The sequence below is a fragment of the Tachysurus vachellii genome, chromosome 17 (assembly GCF_030014155.1).
Source record: "Tachysurus vachellii isolate PV-2020 chromosome 17, HZAU_Pvac_v1, whole genome shotgun sequence".
NCBI lineage: Eukaryota > Metazoa > Chordata > Actinopteri > Siluriformes > Bagridae > Tachysurus > Tachysurus vachellii.
Genome location: NC_083476.1, coordinates 13,603,142 through 13,629,096, shown reverse-complemented (window position 1 = coordinate 13,629,096; position 25,955 = coordinate 13,603,142). Strand labels below are relative to the sequence as shown.

General features: G+C 37.4%; 1 protein-coding gene across 10 annotated transcripts in view; it reads right to left on the bottom strand.

Moving 5' to 3' along the window:
- gria4b (glutamate receptor, ionotropic, AMPA 4b) overlaps nt 1-25,955 on the bottom strand; it is a 106,655-nt gene that overhangs the window by 9,064 nt on the left and 71,636 nt on the right. For 9 of the 10 annotated variants that reach the window (XR_009649818.1, XR_009649819.1, XM_060891643.1 and 6 more), the window contains exons 9-13: nt 25,801-25,911; nt 22,301-22,507; nt 19,089-19,462; nt 6,919-7,117; nt 4,904-5,151 (exon numbers count right to left, since the gene is read on the bottom strand). Coding sequence is in view for 8 of the 10 variants with exons in the window: in XM_060891643.1 (XP_060747626.1) it covers nt 4,904-5,151; nt 6,919-7,117; nt 19,089-19,462; nt 22,301-22,507; nt 25,801-25,911 (1,139 nt within the window). In the remaining 2 variants the exon portion in view is untranslated. Of the gene's footprint in view, nt 1-4,903; nt 5,152-6,918; nt 7,118-19,088; nt 19,463-22,300; nt 22,508-24,699; nt 25,078-25,800; nt 25,912-25,955 lie in introns of those variants that run through there. The other variant, XM_060891651.1, reaches the window with a different exon arrangement.

The following is a 25,955-nucleotide window of genomic DNA, read 5'->3' as shown; positions in this document are numbered from 1 at the left end:
TTTTTTTCTTTTTTTTTGGTGTTACTAGTAGAGGGAAATTATTAGGTGTCATTTGCAAAAAGAATTTAATGTTTATCTTTATATTATGATTATTATTTTTCCAAAATAGTTAGGACTCCGGTTTATTTGTAACACTGCAGGTTCCTGGTCAGATTTTTTAACATTAAATAAACGCTATATTAGTTGATATTTGCAAGCCAAGTTGCTAGCAAACTAGACAAGACAGCTAATCATTTTCTCTGCCCATTTTGATATTGAAATTTTTTCACTACTCACTCACTGAATCAGTCTGAGTTAATAATTATATTAAGCTCTAATTCTCGAAGACACGTGATTTTCACTAGCTAGTCACTATCAGTACCCAGGTTTATATTAGGTTGCTAGCAATCATACAGCTAATCAGTTTCTTCTTCTCAGTTTTTTTTAATAGAAACCAGCCAACTAATCAATCTTTAAATTAATAATAATATTTAAAATATTAGGAAAGGTGTGATGATGGTGCTATGTGCCTTTATAATGAATCTGTTGCATTAATGTTTAATCACCTTAAGTTTTTTACATTATATTACACTTACTCACTTACATTACACTTTTTTAACGTATGCCTTAGCAAGCGTACATTTATGCTTAAAATTAATGAAATACATTGGGAGACAAACGTCTAGTGAAATCAATGCCATGGTTAACAATGCCAGTTCTTTTAAACTAGCATTATATGTTTGAATAAATCTTGCTGCTTCGAATCCAATTTTCTGTAAACAGTGACGAGGTAGGTCTCAGAGGTAAGGGGACTGAGAGTGGAGATTTATGACCAAACACTGTTGCTACTTTCCCATGTTTTGATGTAAATTACACATGACTAATTTGTTTCTAACAAGAACAACAAAGGAGCACTAATATAAAAGAACCGGGAAAATCGATATCTCCACCGGCCTTACTCTCTCTTACTCCTTCACCCTTCCCCTATCCCCTGCTCTCTCTCTCTCTCTCTCTCCCTTCCTCTCATGCGTCCTCATTAGTCTATATTGCTTTGAGATACACAGAGGACCTTCACAGTATTGAAAACCTGTTTTTGTCCCACTGGGCTCTCTACAGATGAACTGAGCAGCTTGAGAAGTGCTGATTAAGTCTGATCCTTTGCACAACGTTGAGACTTCTAACAATACGTCAATGCCCTTGGTGTCTATTAGTTCTGATATAAATAGTGAGGTAAACCATGTGCAAATAAGCATATGCAGAACCAGAATCAGATGGATTTTTCCCTGCTGTTATAAATTTTGTGTGTGGGTTTCAGTGACTGTGGACAATGTTCTCAGAAAAACATGTTTACAGGCAACTTACTGCATGTCAGTCAATTTACTGACTATCAACCTTACAGCACAAGCATACATTACACAGCGGAATATAAATCTACATGGTCAAAAACACCTCTGCATTTCCAGCAACCTAAAGAATAAAAACCCTTTTCCCAGAAAGGTCAAACCTATAATTTGCCCCTATTTTCTTGTGTCCATGTTTAGCATTAAATGTCTTTGTTACATCACACTCCACAGTGGTGGTTAATGACTCATATGAAAGTAGACACTTAATAATTTGTAGTTTTTCAAAAGGGTTTCTGTTTTTACCTAGCCTACCAGGTTCAATATATTCATAGGTAAGTTAAAAAAACCAAACAGTTAGTTTCTTTCATACGAATGTTTGTATCTTCAAAGTAAATGGTGAGCAAACCCATTTCTGCTTTCTGTGATGCCCCAAGTGCTTGTTCATAAGCATCTAAAATTGAAGGTGTTTTCTTCACCCAGTAAAATTCTGTGTAAGGTTAACCAACACAGCTAAAAACACACATACAGTAAAGCCAACATTGTCTTGACTGATTTTATATCAGTCTTACGGCTGATTGTTTTTTTCTGTCTGCAATAGGGAATGCTAGCATGCTGGTAAAATTGTTGAAAGATGAAAACTAGCCGCATTTTGAAAAACACACACGTTAGTGTGCCGTGATACCAGGTGACTAGCTGAATGTTTTTGTTTAGCAAAAAAAAAGCACAAAACGTATGCATGAATTGGGTGATGTGCAAAAGGTATCAATCTCTTTTAAATGGTGTAGTGGTAGAGGTTAGCATAGGTTAAAATAAGTTTTAAAATGACTCATACACACTATCTAGTACACACATTCAACATATGCTTGTGCCTTAATGTTGATATTCACAGAATAGAAGGAGTTACAATTAGTTGCATGTTGTATTTCTGTTACTGCATTGCTTTTGGATTTTAAGGCCACATATTTAACTCAGCCTCCTGAAGTGGTGACTTATCTTACAATATGTTTAGCTAGCTTTTCCACACACAGCACAGTGCAGTAACAAATAACACAAATACATTTTGCTGTTATTTTCATTGCCTAGTGAACCATAATTAACTGAATCATCACCAGGCTTTGATTTCTCTTCTAGATTGGTCAAACACAAAATTGCTGATACTTGAATCAATCAACTGTCATTTTACGGAGAAAGTGTTGGAACAAACAAATAAACAAAACAAACAAAAGCTGCAATTGTCCTGGCTGATCATCTGCTTTCTGTCTCTACACATAAAATCAAAACATGAATAAAAAAAGATTGTTAGGTGGCATTTAACAAGCTGTACTGTGCTGTGTGGTGAAAAAGCTGATTAGCTGCTGATTAGCTGTCTCTTTACCACACCTCCACAGTTAGCTTGCTGTTTGATTGCATTAGCTGTGGAAGTATGATCTCATACTGCATTTTATGAGATTTTTACAATTCTGAATGATTTTAGCTGTTTCCTTGCTATTCTGCCAAAATTACCTGATAAAACTTTTAAACTAATAGATCACCCTGTAGTTTGTCAGTGTTAGCTTCATGAGGAGGCCTAGCATGGTATCTGAATCCATGTTGAAAACCTGAGAGAAAACTTGCTGTTTGTTTGAGTTAGCTAGCTAGCAAACCTTTGTTTTTTCAACTAGTTATTAGCATAGTTCCTTGCCTGTAATGATAAAAGGAGGAATTTCTACAATAACACAACCTGATTATACCTACAGCACTGTGTAAAAAAAGTTTTAGAATTTAGGTATAAGCTAAATAAGGCTTAGGAGATAACCAGGGCTAAATGATAACCCGTCAAATGAATATTATTTTTGGTCTGATATATATATTGTTTAAATGAGAATTGCTTAAATTAATTCAAGTCGTACTTCACCCAAATCCCTGCCCCCCAAAACAAACAAACAAACACTACTTAACCTTGCATGATTAAAACTTAAATATTCAATTATGATCAGGGAAATGATTTTAAAGGATCAAGAGAGGTTTATCCTGAATGCAACACTCATAAAGAAAGTACACTTGAGCAAAGACAGAAACAAGATGAGAACAGAATGCTGTAAAGCCTGTCGGAGCTGAGGAGTGAACAGACATAAGAGCGTTAAAAAGCACCGGAGAGTCAGAGCCCAGGAAATGCCTGAGAGAAGCCGTGCTCTGACACTGCACTCCTGTCTGTGGGAGGATCACACGCAGGAGAAGTGACAGGCAGACAACAGTAACTCCAGTGAAATGTCTGACCATAGGAGGCTACAGTCGTCTGTAAGTGACTCTCCTCCCCGAGTGTTCGACTTCCTGAACAGATCGAATGTGGGAGTTTACAGACTGAACAGGATTTATTAGTCACACTCAGTTTGCTTTGGATTTTTGCTGTAAATCTTTTTGCTGTACATGCCCACACATACATATCTCAACATTCACATGCAGAACCTCACATTTACTTTTTACATTTTCTCTTCTGTCAGTCTGTAAATTCACTGGGTGAAGGCTAATTTTTGCTTCTGTCATAACACGTGAAGCCACAATGTCCGTATTTAAACAGAATAGCTACACACGCTTATAGGAGATGCTAGGAATGTCTATTTATATATTCATTACCTGGTTGTGGATATATACCACCTGGCTCATCTTATTGACAGGTAAGAAACATGACACCTGGATAGTCCTCTCTGATGAGCTGTTCCACTTGTCTTGTCCTTATAAATAGCTTAAGACACCATTTTAAACAATAGTATAGTGGTGTTCTTGATTCTGATTGGTCAGACGCTATTGAATAATTAGCCTTTTTTTCCAGCTATACTTAAAATGACAGTTTAATATTAGCATGCTATTAAGAACAATAAGCTCTAATGTGTGCTATTATTTACAATAAATCATCGATGTGGTGTTCAAGACCAACGGTAGAGTGGAAGTATCACATCATCGGGTCCTTGATTATTTTAGCTGAAGAAAATTTAATTTAAAGACAAAAAATATCATTGTCACAAATATTTATACCTGTGCATTGAATACTGTTAAAAACCTTCTTTTGCAAACCAAGTTTTCTATAATGCTTCATACAATTGGAGTTATACATATGGGTGATTTTAGTGAATGGCACAGCCTACACAGGATCATTACATCTTTTATGTCAGGGTAGTACAGCTCATCAGGGGACCACCACACCGTTCTATCCACACAGGCAGGGCCAATTACGCTTTCTTATCTCTTAGCCTTCTAGCCATAGATGGTAAATTCGATCATTAGTGTGAATATGAGACAGTGTCCGAGCAGGCTAGGTGTTCACTGGGCTCTTTGTCTCGGTCATAAAATCCATATCGCCATCAACATACCATTTCTAGCAATGTCAATTAATATATAAACAACATCTGCATGCAACTCAATTACCTGAGTGAAGCTTCTCATAAATCATATGCTATAAAAAACAAGCAGTAATTCCACACTAAAATGCTTAAGAATGCAATAAAAGTGAAATAAAGAAAAAAGAAAAAAATTAAGTAGAGGCACGCCAGGGAAGGTGGAATACCATAACAACACGTGTCATATTGTTATACTACTCCACCCACCTTAACTGTGAGCCCTTGGGCGTAGCCACTCCGTAGCCTTTGGAGTCCAGGTTGCCTCCAACTTTCATGGTGTCGCAGGGCTTGCGCTGCTCCGTGTACTCGTTCATGGTGGATTCCAGCAAGAAGGCGTACTTTCCTTTAGACTTCCTCACACGAGCCACGCCCTCCGCTGTGGTCTTGGTGAACACCGTGGGCTCAGCTGACTTCATGTAACTCCACATTTTCTCATATACGGCGATCTTTGACCTCTAGGAGATGATAGACAGTGGATTGTAAATGTTGCGGGTCAAAGGTCATAGTATCGGAAACAAATTGTACAATTTTTTGAACACACTAATAATCATCGTTCTTTATTTCATAATTACTTACCCACATAAAAATATTAATACATTCTTTACATGAGGACATCAAAGCTGTGCCCTCCATAATTATTGGCACCATTTATGAAAATAAAACCTTTTTTATAACAAAGCATTTTTAAGTAGTGCAATTTGTCACTAACAGACTGGTTCCAAAATTAATGGCACCCTCAAAATCAGTGTGATGCCTGTCACTGAGAGAATGACGGCACTGTGATGTCTAACAAGGTTGGAAACACTTCTAGAGGATCTTGTTTCAATCCACCATGCAGAACATTTTAAGCTTCTCTGTATTACGTTTGCACGTGTGGATTTTGCAGTGCTTTCAAACAGCTTGGCGTGTTGAAAGTGGCATTTAACGCTTGACAAACATAAGAATCTAAACTGCACAATGCTAATACAGAGATGTTTGAGCTCTTTTTTCTCTTCCTTCACCATATTCCTCACTGTGTGTGAGAAACATTGGGCTCATAAGCCAGAATCCTGTCAAAATTCTAACTGTTTCAGACATGTGTAACTTACGGCCCTAATTCTGGCTTAGTGATATTTTTAACTGTATTGTGCAGGTCAGTAGCCATCTGTCTCTTTACACATGTTTATTGTTATAGTCAACAACATAATTCCTGAGAGACTGAGACTGATTATTTGTCTTTAAAAATATCCCTTTGGGTGTCAAGAACATTTGGCACATTTGTTATTATTTAAAAGGTTAAAAATAAAATATGAATAAAAAAATATATATTTATATATATAGACACCTCCAGGGTCGGGGTTCGATTCCCGCCTCCGCCTTGTGTGTGTGGAGTTTGCATGTTCTCCCCGTGCCTCGGGGGTTTCCTCCTTGTACTCCGGTTTCCTCCACCGGTCCAAAGACATGCATGGTAGGTTGATTGGCATCTCTGGAAAATTGTCCCTAGTGTGTGATTGCGTGAGTGAATGAGAGTGTGTGTGTGCCCTGCGATGGGTTGGCACTCCGTCCAGGGTGTATCCTGCCTTGATGCCCGATGACGCCTGAGATAGGCACAGGCTCCCCGTGACCCGAGGTAGTTCGGATAAGCGGTAGAAGATGAATGAATGAATATTGTGATTTTTTTATCGTTTGAGTGGAGCATTTTGAATTACATTGTGTAATTCTTCTTTTATCCAATCATTTCTTTTCATTTTTAATTCTAATTTTAAAGCTAGTCTTATAAATGGAATAAGCCAGTTTAGTGATTAAAATGAGGACATTTTCTTAGAACAAAGTTATTTTACATATAGAAATAGGTGTTCTAGATATATTTGTGTGTTGTATACACATTTTGAAGTGATGTAATTTATATATATTAACCATAGAAGGGTGCCATTTATAGACTGTTTAGATATTATATAATGTAATACCATATCAACTATTTATTTAAACTCAGTACTCGGGGCAGTGCTTTTGATTGCAGTACATATTTCCACTTATGTCAATACAATGCTAACCCAGTTATGAACCATTTCATGTCATCTTGACAGGTCTGCTCGTATATTCACACATTATTCTCTTTATATGTTCTTCAAAAGTTCTGCATGTTTTATTGGCTTTAAATAAATGTAAATCTCTTACAAGCAAAATACACTGAGACTCTAATCATGATGGCTTATTTAGTTTTCTTCAGTAGATTTACTCACCCTGAAAAACTCTTTGGTGGAGCCCGAGTCTAGAGTGCCATATGCTATGTCTGTTTGCTTGGCCAGGTCTTCGGCACTCTCGATGGGTGACACCATTCTCTCTACGGTGAGGAAGGCAGCCAAGTTAGCCGTGTAGGAGGAGATGATGATTAAGGTGAAGAACCACCAGACACCTCCCACGATACGACCAGACAGAGACCTGCAACGAGGAAGAGGAAATGAGGGAAGGCGAGGACAAAAGGAGTACAGTTGATATGGAGAGAGAGACTAAAGGAGAAAGAGGAGAAAGATCAGTCAGCAGAGTGTACCAAGCAGAGATTAAGAAATCTATAATCAAGCATGATGAGGCCACGGCTTATCCCCTCGACATGGAACTGAAAATGAAACATGCAGTGGACCACCGGAGCGGCGCAGTGCTGCGAGAGAAACATGCCCAGAATACTGAAGAGCAACCGTTTTCGCTGAGCTTAAGGCGTGTTCCACCTCACAGAAATAACCCACAAGCATTGTATCAGATAGTCAGGGATCACAAACCCTCTCCAAATTTAGAACACTGCCTGGGGTCCTCGGTGATAGCCTGTGACACAGGCTTGTTTAAGGTCTTCGTTCCTGAGAAGGACTCTTTGTTGGGATGCTATGGTGACAGATCGGCATTTGCGGTGGGCAGGAGAAGACGTCACCAGCAAGAATTACCACGGAGGTGGAAGAAAAAATCTAGCACCGTTTACATTTACACCTACATTCATCATGCAAAATTAAAAGGGATGCATTTTTCATTCGGGGATTTCTTGAATCCAGACTGTAATGATACAATCAATTTCCTGAATCTATAATTTCCATAATCAGATCTGCAAATGGTCTGTTCACACTGTGTTCCAAATGAAGAGGAAGGAAAGAAAAATAACGAGGTGTTCAAAACATGTTTTTTCCTCCCATAAATAATACAACTCTAATAATAAAACAACAATATTTTTCCTGTGCTTGTTTTTCATTTGGGGCTAAAATGAACGAACGTTCTTGAATGACCTGGATGTGTGTCTGCAATTACTGGTTAGGAACAAGACGGGTAGATTAAAGATTACAGATAAAGAGTGCAAGATGTACTGCTAATATAAATCACTACATGCTTTTTGAAAAAAAAAAAAGGGTAACAAATAAAGAGATGAGGAAGGTACGGTGGGTAAAAAATATCAGTAGCATTTTCACGCCAAGCAACTTAAGCCTTTTTTTTTTTCCTTAAAGAAAACAGATTAAGGTTCCAGCGTACACATGATAAGCAGAGAACCGACTGAGGAAACACTCGGTGTTCTTCCAGCTTGACCCTGTTCATGATGAAATGTACTGCAGTGGGCATTTTTTCGTATTAGGATTCCAAATGATGAATGTTTGATTTACGACTTTGTTTTATGAAAACAAGTAGATTCTCCTGCTAAGAAAGGCTACACAATATACACTGCATATTTCTCACAAACCATTGTACACAATTGCACTCAGTCTCACTGTTTCTGCCACTCATCCTGCATTCCTAAATTACATTAATACTTGTTTTCTCTTTCCTTTCTGTAAAGTAGTAAAATTCTGGTTTATGTAAATTCTATTTTTATGTAAGAAAAGCATTTCACTGCACGTTTTAATGTGTATTGTTCTGTATGTGCCGAATAAATCGAATTTGGGACGGGTGGGGTTTAAAAACAAAGTAGAAACATATGAAATGATGTTTAAATCATTTTAATAAGATGAGCACAAATGTTTGAATATTATGTCTAGTGTAATGAATATATTACAATAAGCAAAATAAGGTAACTTATTGGGCCGTGTCACACATCCAGGGTTGGGAGTTCAAATTTGTCTCCACCCTGTGTACATGAATGTTCTCCTCATGCACTGGGGGATTTCTCTGGGTACTCTGGTTCCCTCCCTAGTCCAAAGACATGATATCAGCTGATTGGCATCTCTTAATTGTCTGGAGAGTGTGTGCATGTGTGGTCCGATGGGAAAGACTCCAAGTTCCCCGTTACCCTGTGTAGGAAAAAAACGCTACTAAAAATAAATAGATGGATAACAGGTACATGTATAAAACTGTCCATAGATTTATGAATTCTAAAATTACTTTAATTCCTGCATCCTGGTATTACTTTTGGCGTTTATATCTCCAGCCTGAAAAGAAGAAAGGTTGGTCTTTTTCCGAATTCCATAGTACAACACTATCCGTCTGTCTTCTGCTAAGCACGTTCCCACATGCAGACACACAGTCCTTCACGGTGACGTCTTAGAGACAGACTCGTCTGGGATTGCAGTGAGCATGACTAATCAATCTGACCTGTGAGACAAAGTCGATTTAATAAAAGCCTCAATTGAGAGGACACGACATCGGTGACTCAAGCTGCGTGCCGCTCCACTGCTCTGTCACCCAGCACACGGGACCATAAGGATTCATAAGGACATATAATCCATAGACAAATACACGTTCTCCTACATGACGTCGCCATGTCTCTGTGTATAACACAGCATTTCTGATTACTACCAAACAGTGAAAGTGTGAACACACACACACACACGCACACGGCAGGTCAGGAATCAGGGAGTCATTAGTAGAGTGTAATAAGCATGGTTTTGCTCCTGGCTTTGTAAGAACAGTCAATAATTATTTGAAAGTATATTAAAGTTATTTACAATTGAAAAGATACATCAGCTTTCAGATGATGAAACTAAGAACACTTTCACACATTCAGTCTGTTTGCTGAGTCTAAATCATAGCAAAATGTATATTTTCGGTGGGTTGATTGGTTTTTTATGTCATTTGGTTTAGTAACACACTGCAAATAATTAAAAGAACAAAAAATAATTCGTTGAGGCTTGAGGGGCATGTAGGTGTGAAAAAGTACCAATTAAACACTTTTATTCACTGGTCAAAAGCATGTGTAAAAATAACCTGGCATAGAGAAGGCCGCCAGAGTTTAAAAAAAAAATTATATAAATTAGTAATAATAGTAATTATATAAATAATGAGACTTGGTGTGTCTCGGTAATAATTTTTCAATATTTTTTTTTTCCAAAACACTCATCAATACATCTTCGTCCTCTGGTCTTTGTAGCTAATATAGCAGCTTTCAAATACAAAAAAAATGAATAAATGCTGCAACCCGAAACACATGTCTGGTTCACTTCCTGTTATAACAGACAGAGTTTGCTTGGAAAAGGACCAAGTGCACATCAGTCACGAAATCTAGGATGTCCTTGTTTTAGTCTATGCCTTTTAGTTTTCACCTGCGTAAAGAACAGCAGAGATTGGTCAGATCAGTTCACATTGAATAAACACTGCATATGAGAAAGTGACCAGAGTGCCAGGGTGAAACTGAGAAACTCCGTCTGTCCGTCATCACACTGTATCAGCTATGATCCCAAAACAATATTTTACTACAGTTCAAACAGTTTAGTAGAATTCTACAGTTTGATAATGTTCACCATGTCATCATGCAGTGAAGAACCTCTAAGCATTGACCAGTGATTAAAGGAAATGACATCATCATTAATCGGTACAATGAAACAGAAAATGTGCTGTTTAAAATAATAGCAGCAATTTTATGCTGAGAGAAATAACATTTTTAAAGAGCAAGAGTTTGGAGCTGTTTGTATTTGGGTAATAAAGAGTTTACGAATTCCTGTTATAACTATGATAAATTCAGAAATTATTCTGATGCTCATACTTATTGGTTGCTCAAAAGCTCCTGGCTACACAATTCCAGTTGATTATATTGTGCATAATTTTAGAAAGGAAATGAATTCGATTCACACTGTCCAGTGTCACCCAGATGAGGCTGAGTTCCATTAAGTTTGGTCCATCTTATGATTTTTTCCTCATGACGTCCCAGGGAGTTTTTTTCTTGCCCCTGTTGCCTCTGGCTTGCTCATTAGGGTCACGTATATATTTAAATCTTTAACTTTGCGATTTTTATTCTTTTTTTTATTCCTGTAAATCTGCTTTTCGATGATGTCCAGCGTTAAAAGCACTATACAAATAAAATTGAACTGAATTAAAATAGAGTACAACATGGAAAACCAATTTTTCCAAGTAACCTGAAATAATATGGTAGCTTTGCACAACACCGTACAAGAACGTGTATATTTTAAATAGTATTTCACACATTTCTATGCTGTCAGCATATTGCTGGCTTTTACATAAGCAATATAGCAGCTCTGAGATTTTATTCTGAAAATTCAGACAGTGCCAAAACTTTTACTCAGCTCTCTTTGGCACTAAATTAGTCATCAGTGAGCATGTCACATTAAGCATTTTAAATTTGACCTACGATACAAAATCAGGCCAGAAATCATACTGTCAGGGATCAGCGCGGACCTTCGGCCATGTGCTGTTGTTATTGTTATTGTTGTTGTCACGTGTCTGCCCCGCCTTCGTCTGCTCCTCCCTTTCTCCACACCTCTTCCCAATTGTGTCTTATTGTCTTTTTGTAGAAATGTGAGCCGCGTTGCCGATGGCGGCGCGGATTCATTGGTTACGTCTAGTCAAGGTGAGGTTTCGTCATTTGTATTGTCTTAGTCCTCGTCATTTACTGTCTTTGTCTTTATCGTTTATTAAACCCCATTCATTGAAGCTATCCTGTGTACGGGTCCGTCTCCTTCCTTCCCTGGTTGTGACACATACAGCGTAAAGCTGGCTTAAAGCAGCAAGTCCAGTAGAGGCTCTTCACCATGAGAGGCTTTTCAGGCAAGAGCTCGCTCTAATCTGTATCTGGAAAAGTGTTTCACTGTGAGTCAAGTTCTAAGTAAATGCAGAGGGAATAGAGGAGAAAGTAGGGAGGGATTGAGGGAGAAGTAAGGGGGGATGGGGACCTTGAAACACTGTAGATAAATGAAAGGTCACTGCCTGTAGCCCGGGTAAGCCTACAGTGCTTTATTTATTCATGGCTTGCTCTCTGCTGGCCTGATTAAGATTTAATACCTGCAAATCAGTTTTTCCACGCATGAGACCGAAGCCATGCACCATCGCTCAACACATTAGCGATCTCTAATTCTAATTTTGCTGGGAGGAATAACAGCAAGCATTCCCATTAAAAGCACACAATCATTTCTCCAAATATCAGGATTTAACCAGCAATCCAGTCAAAGAACATGAAATTCACACAAAGCTCCCCAAAAGTAAGGAATCAACAATTTAATGTTTGGCAGGTTACAAACAAAAAAAATGATAAATCTATATATATGTATATACACCGTTTTCTTTTGTCCAGTTGTGCCCATTGCATCCTCAGATCTCTGTTCTTGGCTGACATTAGTGATACCTGATGTGCTCTGCTGCTCTGGTAAACCATCTGCTGTAAGGTTTGATGTGTTCTGTGATGTTTTTCTCCTCAGCACAATATTAGTGTTGTTATTTGAGTTACCATTGTATTCCTGTCAGCTCGAACCAATCCGGTCATTCTCCCCTGACATCTCTAATCAAAAAAGCGTTTATGCTTGCAGAACAATCCATCATTCTTTGTAAACTTGAGACTGTTGTGTGTAAAAAAATCCAGGAAGATCGGGAGATTTCCGAACACTCCGTCTGACACAACGATCAAAGACCTTGAGATAACACTTTTCCTCCATCCTGATGTTTTATGTTGTGAAAGTTCGCCGAAGCTCTTGGCCTGTATGGCAATGAGTTTGTGCATTGTGCTATTTGATTGGCTGAATGGATAAGTGCATGAATGAAAATGTATATGTGTTCCTGTCTTAAATGAAGATAATAATACCAATTAAGCATTAAGCAAATCTAAATCACTGAACATTTATCAACTTTATTATAAGCGAGCATTTAGCCCACATTTTTTTTTTTTTTTCAATTTTACCTTTACCTTGTGTGATAATATGATTTTATCGTCCCTACACGATATTACACAACCATAATATTAAGTGATTTTGTGTTTTGTCCAATTAATCCATAATAATAATAATAATTACAAGACCTGCTTACCTTCTCTAACGGAGTACACTAGTAGCAGTTACCCCTTAAATCTTAAAGAGCAGACATTATAAGTTGCTCAAAGGTTCCTGGTTACACAGTTCCACTTGACTATATAGTGTACAGTTTTAGAAAGGAAATGATTTATAATCACACTCTCTGGTGTCACACAGATGAGGATGACTTTCCTTTTTGAGTCTGGTTTCTTCCTCTTATCGTTTCACTGAGCTTTCACTCAGGGGAAATAAAGAATGTATTGAGTTCATTAATGTGAAATAATTGGTAATCTATCAATTTATATTAAATTCAGTTAACATTACATGAGTATATAGTTAACATTCAGTAACTAATGCTCTATAGATTTTTGGCAAAGTGATGATAATTAGCACAGAATTAAATGAAGTGATCAAATGCACTGTATTTTTTTTTTTGGTCATTCTATTACACTACAGATGCAACAAAATAGTCAGCCATGTGGACAATTTCTAGAAGCATTATAGACTGAAAATTCGTTTTTTTTTTCCCGTTTAATGTGGGTTACTGCAGAATCCCTAAAAAAAAAAATCCACCACCTGAGTCGTCATGATTACAGCAGCTGGTAAAGAGTTGCTGACAACACAGCTGATTATATTATTACACCCTACTCTAATTAAAACTGAAACAGCGTAGGCTATCAGATGATTAAATCAATTTTTATTTTTTTTAAAAATCCTGAGCATGCAAAAATCACCTCCTACCTGCTGTAAAGTTACTTGAGTCTCAAACTTGTGTGTCGTGACACCAATGCATGTGTCATAGTAAAAAAAATAATACTGAGAAGTAACCACCGGCATTCAGAATTCTGACCTTGAACTTAAGCCCATTTATCTTGTCTAATATCAGCTTTTTGGTGTTATAAGGTCTCAGATCTTGTTAAATTGAAGCACATTTCCAGTTATTAATGTGACAGTAATTAATGTGTGATATTCATGCATTACAACATACTGGCAATGTAATAGACTCCTACTGGACGCTTATTATAATTCTGGTCACCTTCTCATTCATACCTGATTTTATGGAGCCCAAGTCAACATCAAACCCATAAATGCTTTTTGAGATTCACATTCCATCCACTTTTTATGTTAGAAAAACCTCCATGCATCTAAAAAAGCTTTCCATTAGATTTTAAAGTGCAGCTTTGGGGATTTGTGCTCATTCAGTCACAAGAGCATTAGTGAGGTCAGGCACTGATGTCCAGTGTGGAGGCCTGAGGAGCAGTCAGCATTCCATTTCATCCAAAGGTGTCCAGTGGGTTTAACTCTAACCTTAGCAAACCACGTCTTCATAAAACTCACTCTGTACTAAGAGGCATCATGATAGTACGTGTTCAGGATAAGCTCCTTAGAGTGAATGCTGAAGTGTCCATAAACCTGGCCAAATGGTTTATATCTTAATGTTTGTCTTTTTCTGTTTTTCAGTATTTTACTTTCAATTGATTTACTTTTTATTTGTGAAGCACTTGGACATTAACTATGGACATTGTCACATTGTCACAAATGAGCAAGCTAGAGGCAAGGGTGGCAAGGAAAAACTTTTTTTTTGACATCAGTGTTTCACATGTAAGAAAGTAAGAAAGTTTTGTTGTGATTGCAACAAAAACCAGATTCATACAACCCTGACCAGGATAAACCACATTATCTCCATAGCTCAAGTTACAAATATATTATTATTTTTAAAATTTCTATCTATCTATCTATCTATCTATCTATCTATCTATCTATCTATCTATCTATCTATCTACACATTTATATCATTAAAAGATAGGAAATAAATAGACACCTTCAAGAGTTAGAGTTCCTGACACATCAGATCAAATGATCAGACTTTCTAAAAGCATGCTATATAGTCATCATTTTGCATAGCGAGAGCCAACCGTCCTCATCTGTTGTGTGATCTCCACTTTCCTCCTCTCCTCCCTCCACTCCCTCCACTCATTCTTAACGTTGGCCTGATGAGTGAATCATATCCTCTCACAAGCATCACAGGCTTCCTCCTGATCGTTCCCTTCCATTAGACCTGCAATCATTTTTCAGCGATTTCCGGAATAAAGGACGCTACTGAATGGGGCAATTACTTAGTACAATTACACGATCGACTCTCAAATACTAAAATTGGAGGGAGTAAAAGAAAAGGAGAGTGAGAACTAAAAAGAGAGTTTTAGGTGGGTTGGAGAAATTTAGAGACACATAGGAGCAAGAGGACTTAGTATATACATCTACCACCTTATCCACATGTACACACTTGCAGCTGCATTCCCTGTTCGTCTACACTGGCTCTATCTGCTACACACACATGCAGAAAATACATAAAAATTCAAAGCAACAAAGCATAAAGTATTCATAGGAAGAAGGAAATTTCCCTGCATTGCAGAAATAGCTTATTCAAAAGCTTTATAGAGAAATGCAAAGAATATCAATCTGTGAAGCAGCATTAACATAAATCATTGTTATTGTCTGTTTTTTTCTGATGCAATTTAGACCTTCTCCACACCCTATGTGTAATATATAGTATAGTTTAGTATAATATAGTATAGTATTAGTATGGTATAGTATAGTACATGTATTGTCGATCCAGAGATGTATTCCTAAGATGCCTGTCTGATAACTACTGACCTCTTCCATTCTCATGACAAATAGGAGCCAAGGCATTCTCCTGATATGTTCAAAGGACCAAGAGTCATTATCTGTACTGTGCCACTGCCCAAGCTGCATTCTTCAATTTGTGTCCAGTGTCATTAACTGATCTGGGAACTCCTTGTGTTGTTACTTGAACTGCAATCCCTATGTTGTTACCTGATCTGGAATCCCTCTGGTATTATCTAAGCTACATCAACCAAGTCTGTAAACGTACCTCATTTTGTTACCCGATCTGCCATCCTTAACTTTTTCTGATCTGACTGCCATCATATTACTCATTTTGTGTTCTGTGTCCTTTCTCAAACTCTCATTTTGTTAAGTGCCTCTTGTGTTGTTACCAAATTTGCAGATACCATTTTTCTACTCCTATGTCATTACACCGTCTGCACTCACATCCTGACACCTGATCTGCCACCCTCACACTGGTACGTACTCTGTGCCCTTGTTACCAGATATGTAGTCTCAGCCTCAGACACCCACAGTTTATGGAGTATCCAATAACTTTAGTGCATTTTTCTGGCCACAAACTTCAGAATATTACAGAAGATCTTGTGGGGTTGCAGATCGGCTGTAGGACATTCTGGTACAAGTGGAAGCTAAGTAGTTAAGGTGCTAGACTACTTGGATGGTATGATTAAATCCAGGACCACCAAGCTGCCACTGCTGGGCCCTTGAGTAAGGTCCTCAACTGCTTAGTTGTAAAAATAAATTAAAATTAAGTTGTTCTGGATAAGGCCATCTGCTAAATGTACTAAACTTGATTTCAGTACTGTTTCTTAATTTGCATGTCCTGTGTCATTACCTAGTCCCTGTTCCCGTGTTGTTACCTAATTTATAGCCCCTACATCATTACTCAATCTGTGCCACCTGTAACATCACCCAATCTTTGACTCTTGTGTGATTACCCTACATCCCCCTTGTTATTACCTAATCTACACCCCTTATATTCTACCCAGTTTACAGCCCCTTTGTCATTACCCAATCTGTGACTCCTGTGTCATAATTCAATCATGAAACCCAATCTATGACATCTAAACTGTTACCTGATTTGTGACTCCTGTATAACTGATCTGTGACTCCTATTTTGTTAACCGATCTGTGACTCCTGTGTCATAACCCAATCTGTGACTCCTGTGTCATTAACTGATCCTCGTCTGAACTTCCTTGACTTACAGTCAAAATCCGACAATTATGATCCTGTCCAAACCCAGTAGAAAATGTCCTCTGCATTTTATTCCACATCCACATCAAGAAATAAAGGAATATAAGATGCTTAAAATGGTAAAGGGCCAAAGTGCAGGAAATGCAATAAGAACCCTAAAGACTTATATTTCAATTTAGTGATCCCTTTCAAATGATAATTAATAATTGAAATTCACCCAGACTCCAAAATCTTTAGCATTAAGAATTCCTTCTGCACATTTAATGCACACAAGCATCAGGAGAAGTTCCTCTGCTGCACCTCTCACAGTCGTCAGTATGCGACTAGTTTATGTGGAAGAAATAGGAGTGCAACACAATGCCCTGTGAACCTTGCAACGTTATTGCATCAACTTCACACAAATCACAGAGTGTATATTAACATTGAAGTGATAGCGGAAGAAAACCTATTTAAGCAGTAAAAAAAAAGGTAGAACATTCTGTTTTTCCAGTCTGGCCTTCACTAAATGCATCTTTTACCTCATTACCTTTCATGCAACTGTATTATACCAACACTATAATGATGAATCTTATTGACCTAAATGAAATCCTAGATGAGTCTTCTTATCAAAGATAGATCATAATCATAAGCCCACTATAGCACTGCTGGTGCAGGATATAGTGTTGAGTGTTTGGGCTTTATGATTCTGATGGTCTAAGTACCTGCTGTTTTCCACCATGTGATGCTCTTTTTATTGCTCCTTTGCTCTCCTGGTCCTGACATGTGAGTCAATTCTTATCTGGTGAAGGGGGACTGAAAAATAAAACCTATTTTTTTCTGTCCTTAGTTGACAAAAGGTCTTAAAATGCTCTATCATGGTCTATGCAGAGAGACTGAATGACAGAGAGTGTGTGAGAGAGAGTGAGACAGAGAGAGAGAGAGAGAGAGAGAGAGACAGAGAGAGAGAGAGAGAGCTGGCACCAGAGATAGCCACAAAAAGCCTGAGGTCATCTCAGCAGGTGAACAAATTATATACAAACAAACAACACAAAACAGCCGACTGCCCACAGCAGCACAATAATGAATATATGTACCATGTAATTCAAAGGCTTTTTTCACAGGACAAATGAGCATGTGAGGACAGTGAGTTACACAACAACACACAATGACTCTCATAATCCCTCACTGATAAAACTTCCCAGAGATTTGTAAAAAATGGTCAGTTTTCATAGCAACACAGAACACGTGAGACATTTCTTTCTGAGAAACATCACTGAGACACGAACAATGTAATTGATACGTGCACAAAAGAGTACATGGACTGACAGCTACACAGCACAGGATACGTCTATATACAGTAATTTGATCAAAATTTTAATTTTAAAGTCCTGCATGATAGCAACAATTGGGCAGGGGCAAATTTTACATTCACACCAGCAGCAAAATATACATATATATATACTGCAAAATACACACAATGAAATAATCTAGCAACAAAACTTTGATAACAAATTATTAACAAATCAGAATTCTGCAGATTAATGTTTGTGTAAAAATGCCATTATTATAATGCATAATTGTCTGCTTTTTTTGACGGCCCCTAACCAGAAAAGAAAAAAATAACATCCCAGTTTTATTTTGTTTATATCAAACAGCGAAAATTTGTAAGCTGCGTAATCATAAATTCTTAATGGTAATTATCAGCTCTTGTTGGAAATAAAATTATTTATAGCCATTTTGTCACATGGCTGCTGGTGGGAATGCAGAGTTACAAATGCTACTTTAAAGACATGTAAAGCCAGCCAGTGCCACTTTTCTAAACAATACAGGGTGTCTAAACTTGTCTGAGCAGAGCTAGCTGCTTTATTATTCATAGCATCAAATCTAATCAATAGGGAAAACTCCCAGCTTTAGATGACTGTGGTGTCATTGGGCTTCAAGCTGATTGTTTCACAAATCTGGACAGAAATCTTAGACAGTTGCACCACTCAGAGAACCTTGAACATGGCATTTTGTCTAAATAAGATGAGACACATACTGTGCAAAATGACAGTAGCTCCTCTCTCCCCACAGACACTGTCGTAAATCCATTTTGCATTAAGACCAGTCCTCGACTGAATACTGATTTTGAATCCGCTCTGGTTCGACTCATTGCAAATGACATGCACTTTTCAGGCAAGTTCGGACACCCTTTGGTAAATTGCCATGGCAACAACACAGCTGCACGGCTATTTCAGGTGCCTCGTATTACCATATCAATGCTCAATGAGACCTTTTCATGAGCTAACTCGAGGTTAAGAGACCAATTCCACTTCTTTTTCCAATCAGTATTCCTTTAAAGAAGCGGGCTCTAGGGCAATCAAGCACAGAGATGAGCGAATTAAGCACTTACCTGGGTGAGATGTCACACCCCTGCTGCATGAAGGCTCCCAGGGAGAACCAGAGACTGTTGAAGATGCTGAACTCGTTGGGGGGCTGGTCACTGGGCAGACCGTCGGTGCCCTCTTCGGGCTCCTCGGTATGCCACTCGTACGGGCTGAAGCGGCTGACCAGGAAGAGCACCACGCTCACGCCAATGTAGGCGAACACGATGCACATCCAGATCTCGTAGGCCAATGGGTCCAGGAAGGAGAATACACCTGGCTTGGACTTCTGTGGCTTTTTGATCATGATGGAGATGCCCAAGCTCATGAATGGTTTAGAAAAATCAATGACCTCCTCCCGGACCAAGGTTATAGTCAATGGGGCCACAGCGATTTCCGCTTTCTGAAACAGGCATTTACATTCATGAGGGCATGGCAACCACTACAGAAAGTGATGTAGTTAATTAATGTCTTGATTTGTACTGGTTTGAGATATCAACAGACTTTAGGTTTCTATCAAACTGCAGAAGCTGAATTATTTCAAGCCTCTTCTTCTTCTGAATTACACTCCTGCACTTGACTATCCAGCAAAACATCTTTCAAGCAGTAAAAGTATTAAATCTGTCATCCAGTTAGAGCAATGGTTAAAAGTTTTGGCTTTCTTTGTTTTACTAAGATTATTTTGTATACATTTAGTTGCTCAAATGCTACTTAGGTAACTTGTTCATGACAATGCTTCATGTAAATGCACATGTCCTTTTTCATGTAAAATTCATGTTTTTTGGTCCATGTTTGAAAATAGTCATTACAATAGTTTGGTTCTCTGTCACAGTAGAGTGGCTGGTTGGTCATTTATACACTACTGTATCTGCATTAAAAATCACAAGGAATCAAACACTTGGGAATGTGCTGTTATAGAAAAAGAATCAATTTCAGGGTGGAGCGGCATTCTTGTTATCACCAGTAAGTCAAGTATTTTTGTATAATGGTTTATTACACTTATACAAACACAATTTACTGATTATTTGATTAATTTTCAAATAATACAGAATGACTCGTCATATTTCTGAACAATGTTAAAATGCAATGTCCACAAAACAAGTTATTTCCTATTCCTCACTTATTCTATTTATATCAGTAGAACCAGGACGTGCAAAGTTTCCTGTCGTGAAGTCTTTCTCTTACCTGAAAACATAAATACTCCTTCCATAAATGCTAAATTCATTTCTTCTTACAGAATGCTTCACCAAATCAATTATTATAAGATAAAATAAGCACACTTCAGTGAATTCATTGTTATTAGTTATTATTAGTTTTATTAGCTAATGTCGATCATTTGCCGTACAAGTCTCTGTGTGAGTTGTTACTACAAAAAAAATGACTAAACGAATAAGTATGTTAATATAATGCTGTGGAATCACTTCAGCCTATGGGGCTGATAAGATATATGTTAGAAAATAATCCCTCCTTTTTCAACTCATTTTGCAGCTTCTCTAATTGTACAAGGCTTTGCAAGTTAATGGTGGAAAAAACGACAGCACTAAGCTGATGGGTTTAATTCTGAGCGAGCAGGATGAACTAATCAATTCAGAGAAATATGTTTATAGCATATAAAAGATGGAAAATTGGTTGGAACTATGGTCCAAGAGCAAAGCAGACCTTCACATGAAATCCACGAACCTGATTAATGACTATGACTTAGCAACACTCTCAACCTTGCAGCTCAGAACTAATCCGAAAAAAATGTAATACCCATTATTATTGGCTAACACCCATTTTATGGGTAAAAAAAATTATCAAAAAGAAACCCTTATATGCGGTTATATGCTCAACAAAAATCAAACGTGAGAGCTTGCCATAGCACAGTGTTAATATACGTCAGCATGCTAACGGTTGCTTTTCAGAGGTGGAAGGATTGTCAAACGCTTGCACTGTGAGCTTGGCCACAACTTAAGGTTTAAGAAGAAAAGTGCTGACACTTCCTGCCTCAAATCCACACCATGTCTCTGCCAAAGCCCCTGTAGATAAAGTAAGCATATTATTCTTTATAAAAAAATGTTACTGAACAGACTGGAGCCTGTTACGGCAAATTACATGGACACTGACTGCCCTTGAACTGAATAGTTTAGCCCGAAGTACAAACTTGCAGTTTTTGCAGCATATGGAAATAAACCTAAACCTCCTGAACTCCCCTTGGATCCTACTCAGAGCCTTAAGGATTTCATTCAGCACATCATGAATCTCATGAAATTTAACTAGCACATAGTACAGAGGAGCTCTTACATAACATTACTCCTTATGTTAGCAAGATTCTTTATTAAACACATGATTGTTGTTGTGGTCACACAGGTGAAGAGAGAGTTCCTCTTTATCTCAGCTAACCTTTAAATGTCTTGGCAGAAAGAAATAACAAAACAAATAAAAGCAACAACAAAAACATTGATAGATGAATAGATAGATGGATGGATGGATGGATGGATGGATGGATAGATAGATAGATAGATAGATAGATAGATAGATAGAAAGTTAGCAAGTACTAACTAATTTTGTGGACATTTCACATCTATCATGCATTAAATAATATTAGAAAGGGATTAAATATATGATGTCATTCTTTAACAACAAAAACTTTTAATCATCTCTCATCAATCACCTTCACAGTGATAAGAGAAGTGTTTGATTCCTTACTGATTTTTCTGCTAAACAGTATCAAAGGGCATAAATTAAAAGTCATTCAATTTGCCATTCAATCATTAAATCTTTAAAATAATGAAATCACTGCAATTTTTAAAGCAAGCGTCTCACCCCAAGTAAACTCCAGGATTTTAAGGCAGAAAAAAGCTTTAAAGCTTTTTATTTTCTTTCCAAAATTTTCAATTGCATATTTTTTATTTTTATTTATTTATTTATTTATTAAACTACTTGAATTGGCAAAATTCCAAGCACAGGATACATCAGTTAAACTCCTATCAATGAAGACTCATATATAATTACTTTCTATGATAGCTGGACTCATGTGCCATGCATGTGAAGCAAACAGGGCTTTTGCTAAATGCGTGCTGTGATTATGTCACATGACACGTCTTGGCCCAAATCTGTGGAAAATCTGCAGAAAACTGCAATTTTCTCAGAATATTCTGGAGTTCGCTTGATTTTGCTTTAATTTCTGCAGTGACAAAATAACAAAAACCTGCAGAGACTGTAAGTTTGAACAAAAGTACTTTGCAGATGCATATCTTACCCCGTACACCAGCTCCCCAACCATGCCGTTCCAGATCTTCGTGTCTGGGTCCCGAGCTCCATACTTCCCATCTGGCACGATAGAGATCTTGTATTTGATGCCAATGTGGTTGGCGATCTCATATGCCAGATCCACACAGTATCCCTCATACCTGTCATTACCCTCGTAATTCTCCCAGTTTTTCTTCAGCATCACATATGGGCCTTCCTGGAAGGAGCAAATCACATAAGAGGTTCAAACTGGCAACCAGTTAAGAACTCCAGCCAACCCAAGTAAGTGTCGCTGTTTAGTCCTCAAAAGACAACAAACAACAACAAAAAAAACACTGTGCACGGAAAAAAAATACATATTTAATACATATCTACACGTCATTTTTTACCAGAACAGTAAAATAAAACGTGCATAAAAGAAGGAAGTACATTTGCAAGACACTAACAAAATTCAGTTTCAGCTCTTCACATAATTCTATTAAACATCAATTACATTTTGAATGACTTCACTAGGTACTAAAAATCATTACATAATAAAACATATTTTATGCAACACATTATGGAGGTCATAATATAATCAATGAATACAGGATATCAATAAAGAAAGTCATAATCAGGGCTAAATGACGTACAAGGTCAGTGAGCCAATGCCATCATTATCATTATTAACTATAACAAGGCACAATGAGCTGTTATAGCACACAATAGCTAGAAATATTCAACTCACAATGACTTACAAAGCAGAATATACTACTTTAAATAGTGATCAAAACTAATCTCAACAAAGCAACACTTTATTTCTTTTTTAAAGGCTTCATATGCTTCTCTTCATGACTGTGCATTACACGGTAGAATCTAAAACTGCTTATAATCATAGCAAAGATCAAGCAAAAAAATGGTATTAATACCTAAAAAAATTACATTTGATCGGAAAAAAAAAACGCAATTTTAAGAAACAACTGTACGCCTAAAAAACCCACTATGCTTTATTATAATTTGAAAATAACAAATTACCAAGTGTATCAAAATTCATGAAATCCACATCTTGCCAAGTGAAACATATTTCCATAAACACTCTGCATCTCTTCTTAGAGATGTTTTCTAAGCCATATGGCTGGCCCAGAACCATGAAAGGAATAAAACCCAGCAGGGCAAATTGAGAACTCGCCCCCCAGCAAACACAGAGCTCTTCATTAAATTCAGACTGATGAATCTTTTTTTTTATGTCTTAGGAAGCAGCATATGCCACATATTTACACACCTTTTTTTTTAGTAGGACTGCTTTATACTGTCCCAGTGAGTACAAAAATGACTTCTGGGAATTTTAGTCATTTATGGGAAATGTGTAGGTTTTTAAATCTCTTGCATGGCTGTTGTACAGCACATCAAACTCATGGACAAAATAGATCGATATTAGGTGCTTGACTGGTTTAACGTGAATCCATAACAATATCTTTTCAAGCTAATTAAAGTCAAATCATGTTGCGCCAATAATGGACATCCCTAGTCAGTTGGTGTTCACTGGGGCAGGTACAATAAAAGGGTAGACAGTTTATTATCAGCAATGCATTGTGCCACTAGTGCAGACAATCAGCAATGCCAAGACACGCAATTGCTTATCTTACTGTATATGAACGGTTTTGCAAAAAGAAGTTGCTCCAAATGTATTTGCTTTTGTAAACTTTTGTTTATAGAATGAATTGTGTAAAATTACAGGGAAAGTCCTTAAGTACAAATGTAAGTTTAGGATGTAAGATTTAAGTCTGCAACTACTTATATCATGTCCAGTACAGCACACTCTGAAGTCTTTAGAGAAAATATGTAGATGTAAATAGATGTAATTAATTAGATACCAAATATGTTCCAAAGATGTAAACGATCACTGCTATTTTGCAAAATATTTTATTTGAAAATGGTATGTATGATAATCCCTTAAAGTACCAGCTTCAATTTAGTACTGAGTAAATCCGATGTAATAAAGAAATTCTATTATAAAAGTAAGGAATAAAAAGCTATTGGTAATTTAAGAGGCTAATAATGTTGTATGGCGCAGTGTATACAAAGATTTGGGAAGTACTTAGAACTTAAGTAGAAATCCATTACTTGTTAGCTACATTAGACTTGTGGCAAATGTCTAATACCAAAGACATATTGATTATAATTACTGTTTTAATTACCAGTCAAAACATTACTATAATTGGAATGTGTCACATTTTTGAGAAACCATTCGACAGAAAGAAATATCAAGCAAAAACCAATCAGACAAAATGACTTAAATGTCTGAGAACAGTTAGTTTGTTCCAAATGAAAACTCCAGCTGACTTTAGTTAAGAACCTCCTAAAAATGTATCTGAATGAAGTATTCAGTGTTTCATTGAACAGCCGAAGGCTTATATCATGCATGCTATGTACATTTACAATACATCTACACTAAACCTATTTGTTTACCACTAAATGAACACTCCTGCCGATTCATCCCACGCACCCACGTTTCCTAATGCATGGATCATTACTGTTCTTGCAGAGTCCATCCATCTTTCGGTTGCTTAATGAGGGCTGGGCTTTGTCTTTGCTTGTGTTTGTCCATGGCTTAGTTTCTCATCGTGGAGCTCATTTCAGCTGGGGAGGCGTCTGTCCATGGCTCAGGATTATTGCTTTTCTGGCTTCAGATCTGTCTGTGTCTGTCGGTGCCTTAATATAGGGAGGGGGCTTGGTTTTCGTTTTCAGCTCGGCAGTGTCCTTTCTTCTTTCTGCTCAGTTTCTTAAATAAGGATTCTTCAACACGGGCTGAAAAGAGGAGCATGTGCTTCAGGTGTGACTCTCCCATTTCTTGGTGTATCAACATCCATACCTTTTAGGTTACATACTATAATTCGCCTAGTGTGTGCATACACCCTATATTCTATAAAATCTACATACACCCTATATACTGTAGAATTTACACACTATACGGAATAGTTACAAAATAAAAGTGCAATGCAGTGCCGCGACATATTTCTTTGGAAAGAGATCCACGCCATGCAGGGCCCTCTATGTTTTCTCCATGAAATGAACATTTAAAAAAAAGTTTGTACACAGCAAAACAACATTACAGCAACATCCCGGGCACCATGTTTGGCAGACATGACACCTTTTGACACATGACAAAGGCAAATGACACACATTCCTGTGCTGTTGGAAAAATGTTATTCAGCAAATGTATGGACCAAAAAAAGATGTATATTTAATCAAGGCACACTAGGACTGGATTAAGATGATTTAAGTAATCTCTGAAGACAGTGATATGACTGACAGGTCACACATAAACACACAGTACTGCTAATTTGGCACACATCATTTATCAAAATGGAAGTGCATGTAAATGCAAGAGGTCGCTTATTGTTGCCTTTGAACTCATATTTACACAAACAGGACAATTCATCAAGTGGAAGCATTTGGATGTGAGACAACTGATACCTGTGTGTGAATACTATTTGTCTAAGAACACGAGAATACATTTACAGTACTCACCATAATAGTCGTCACAATCACCGTCCTGTTATCCATTCCGGATGTTTCATTCGGAAGCAAGGCTTGGTCCTGGATCAGGACCAATTTATCTGCGTCATTCCAGTAGCCAATCTGAAGATGGGACACGTGAGATCAGAAAGGACATCTGTGTTACA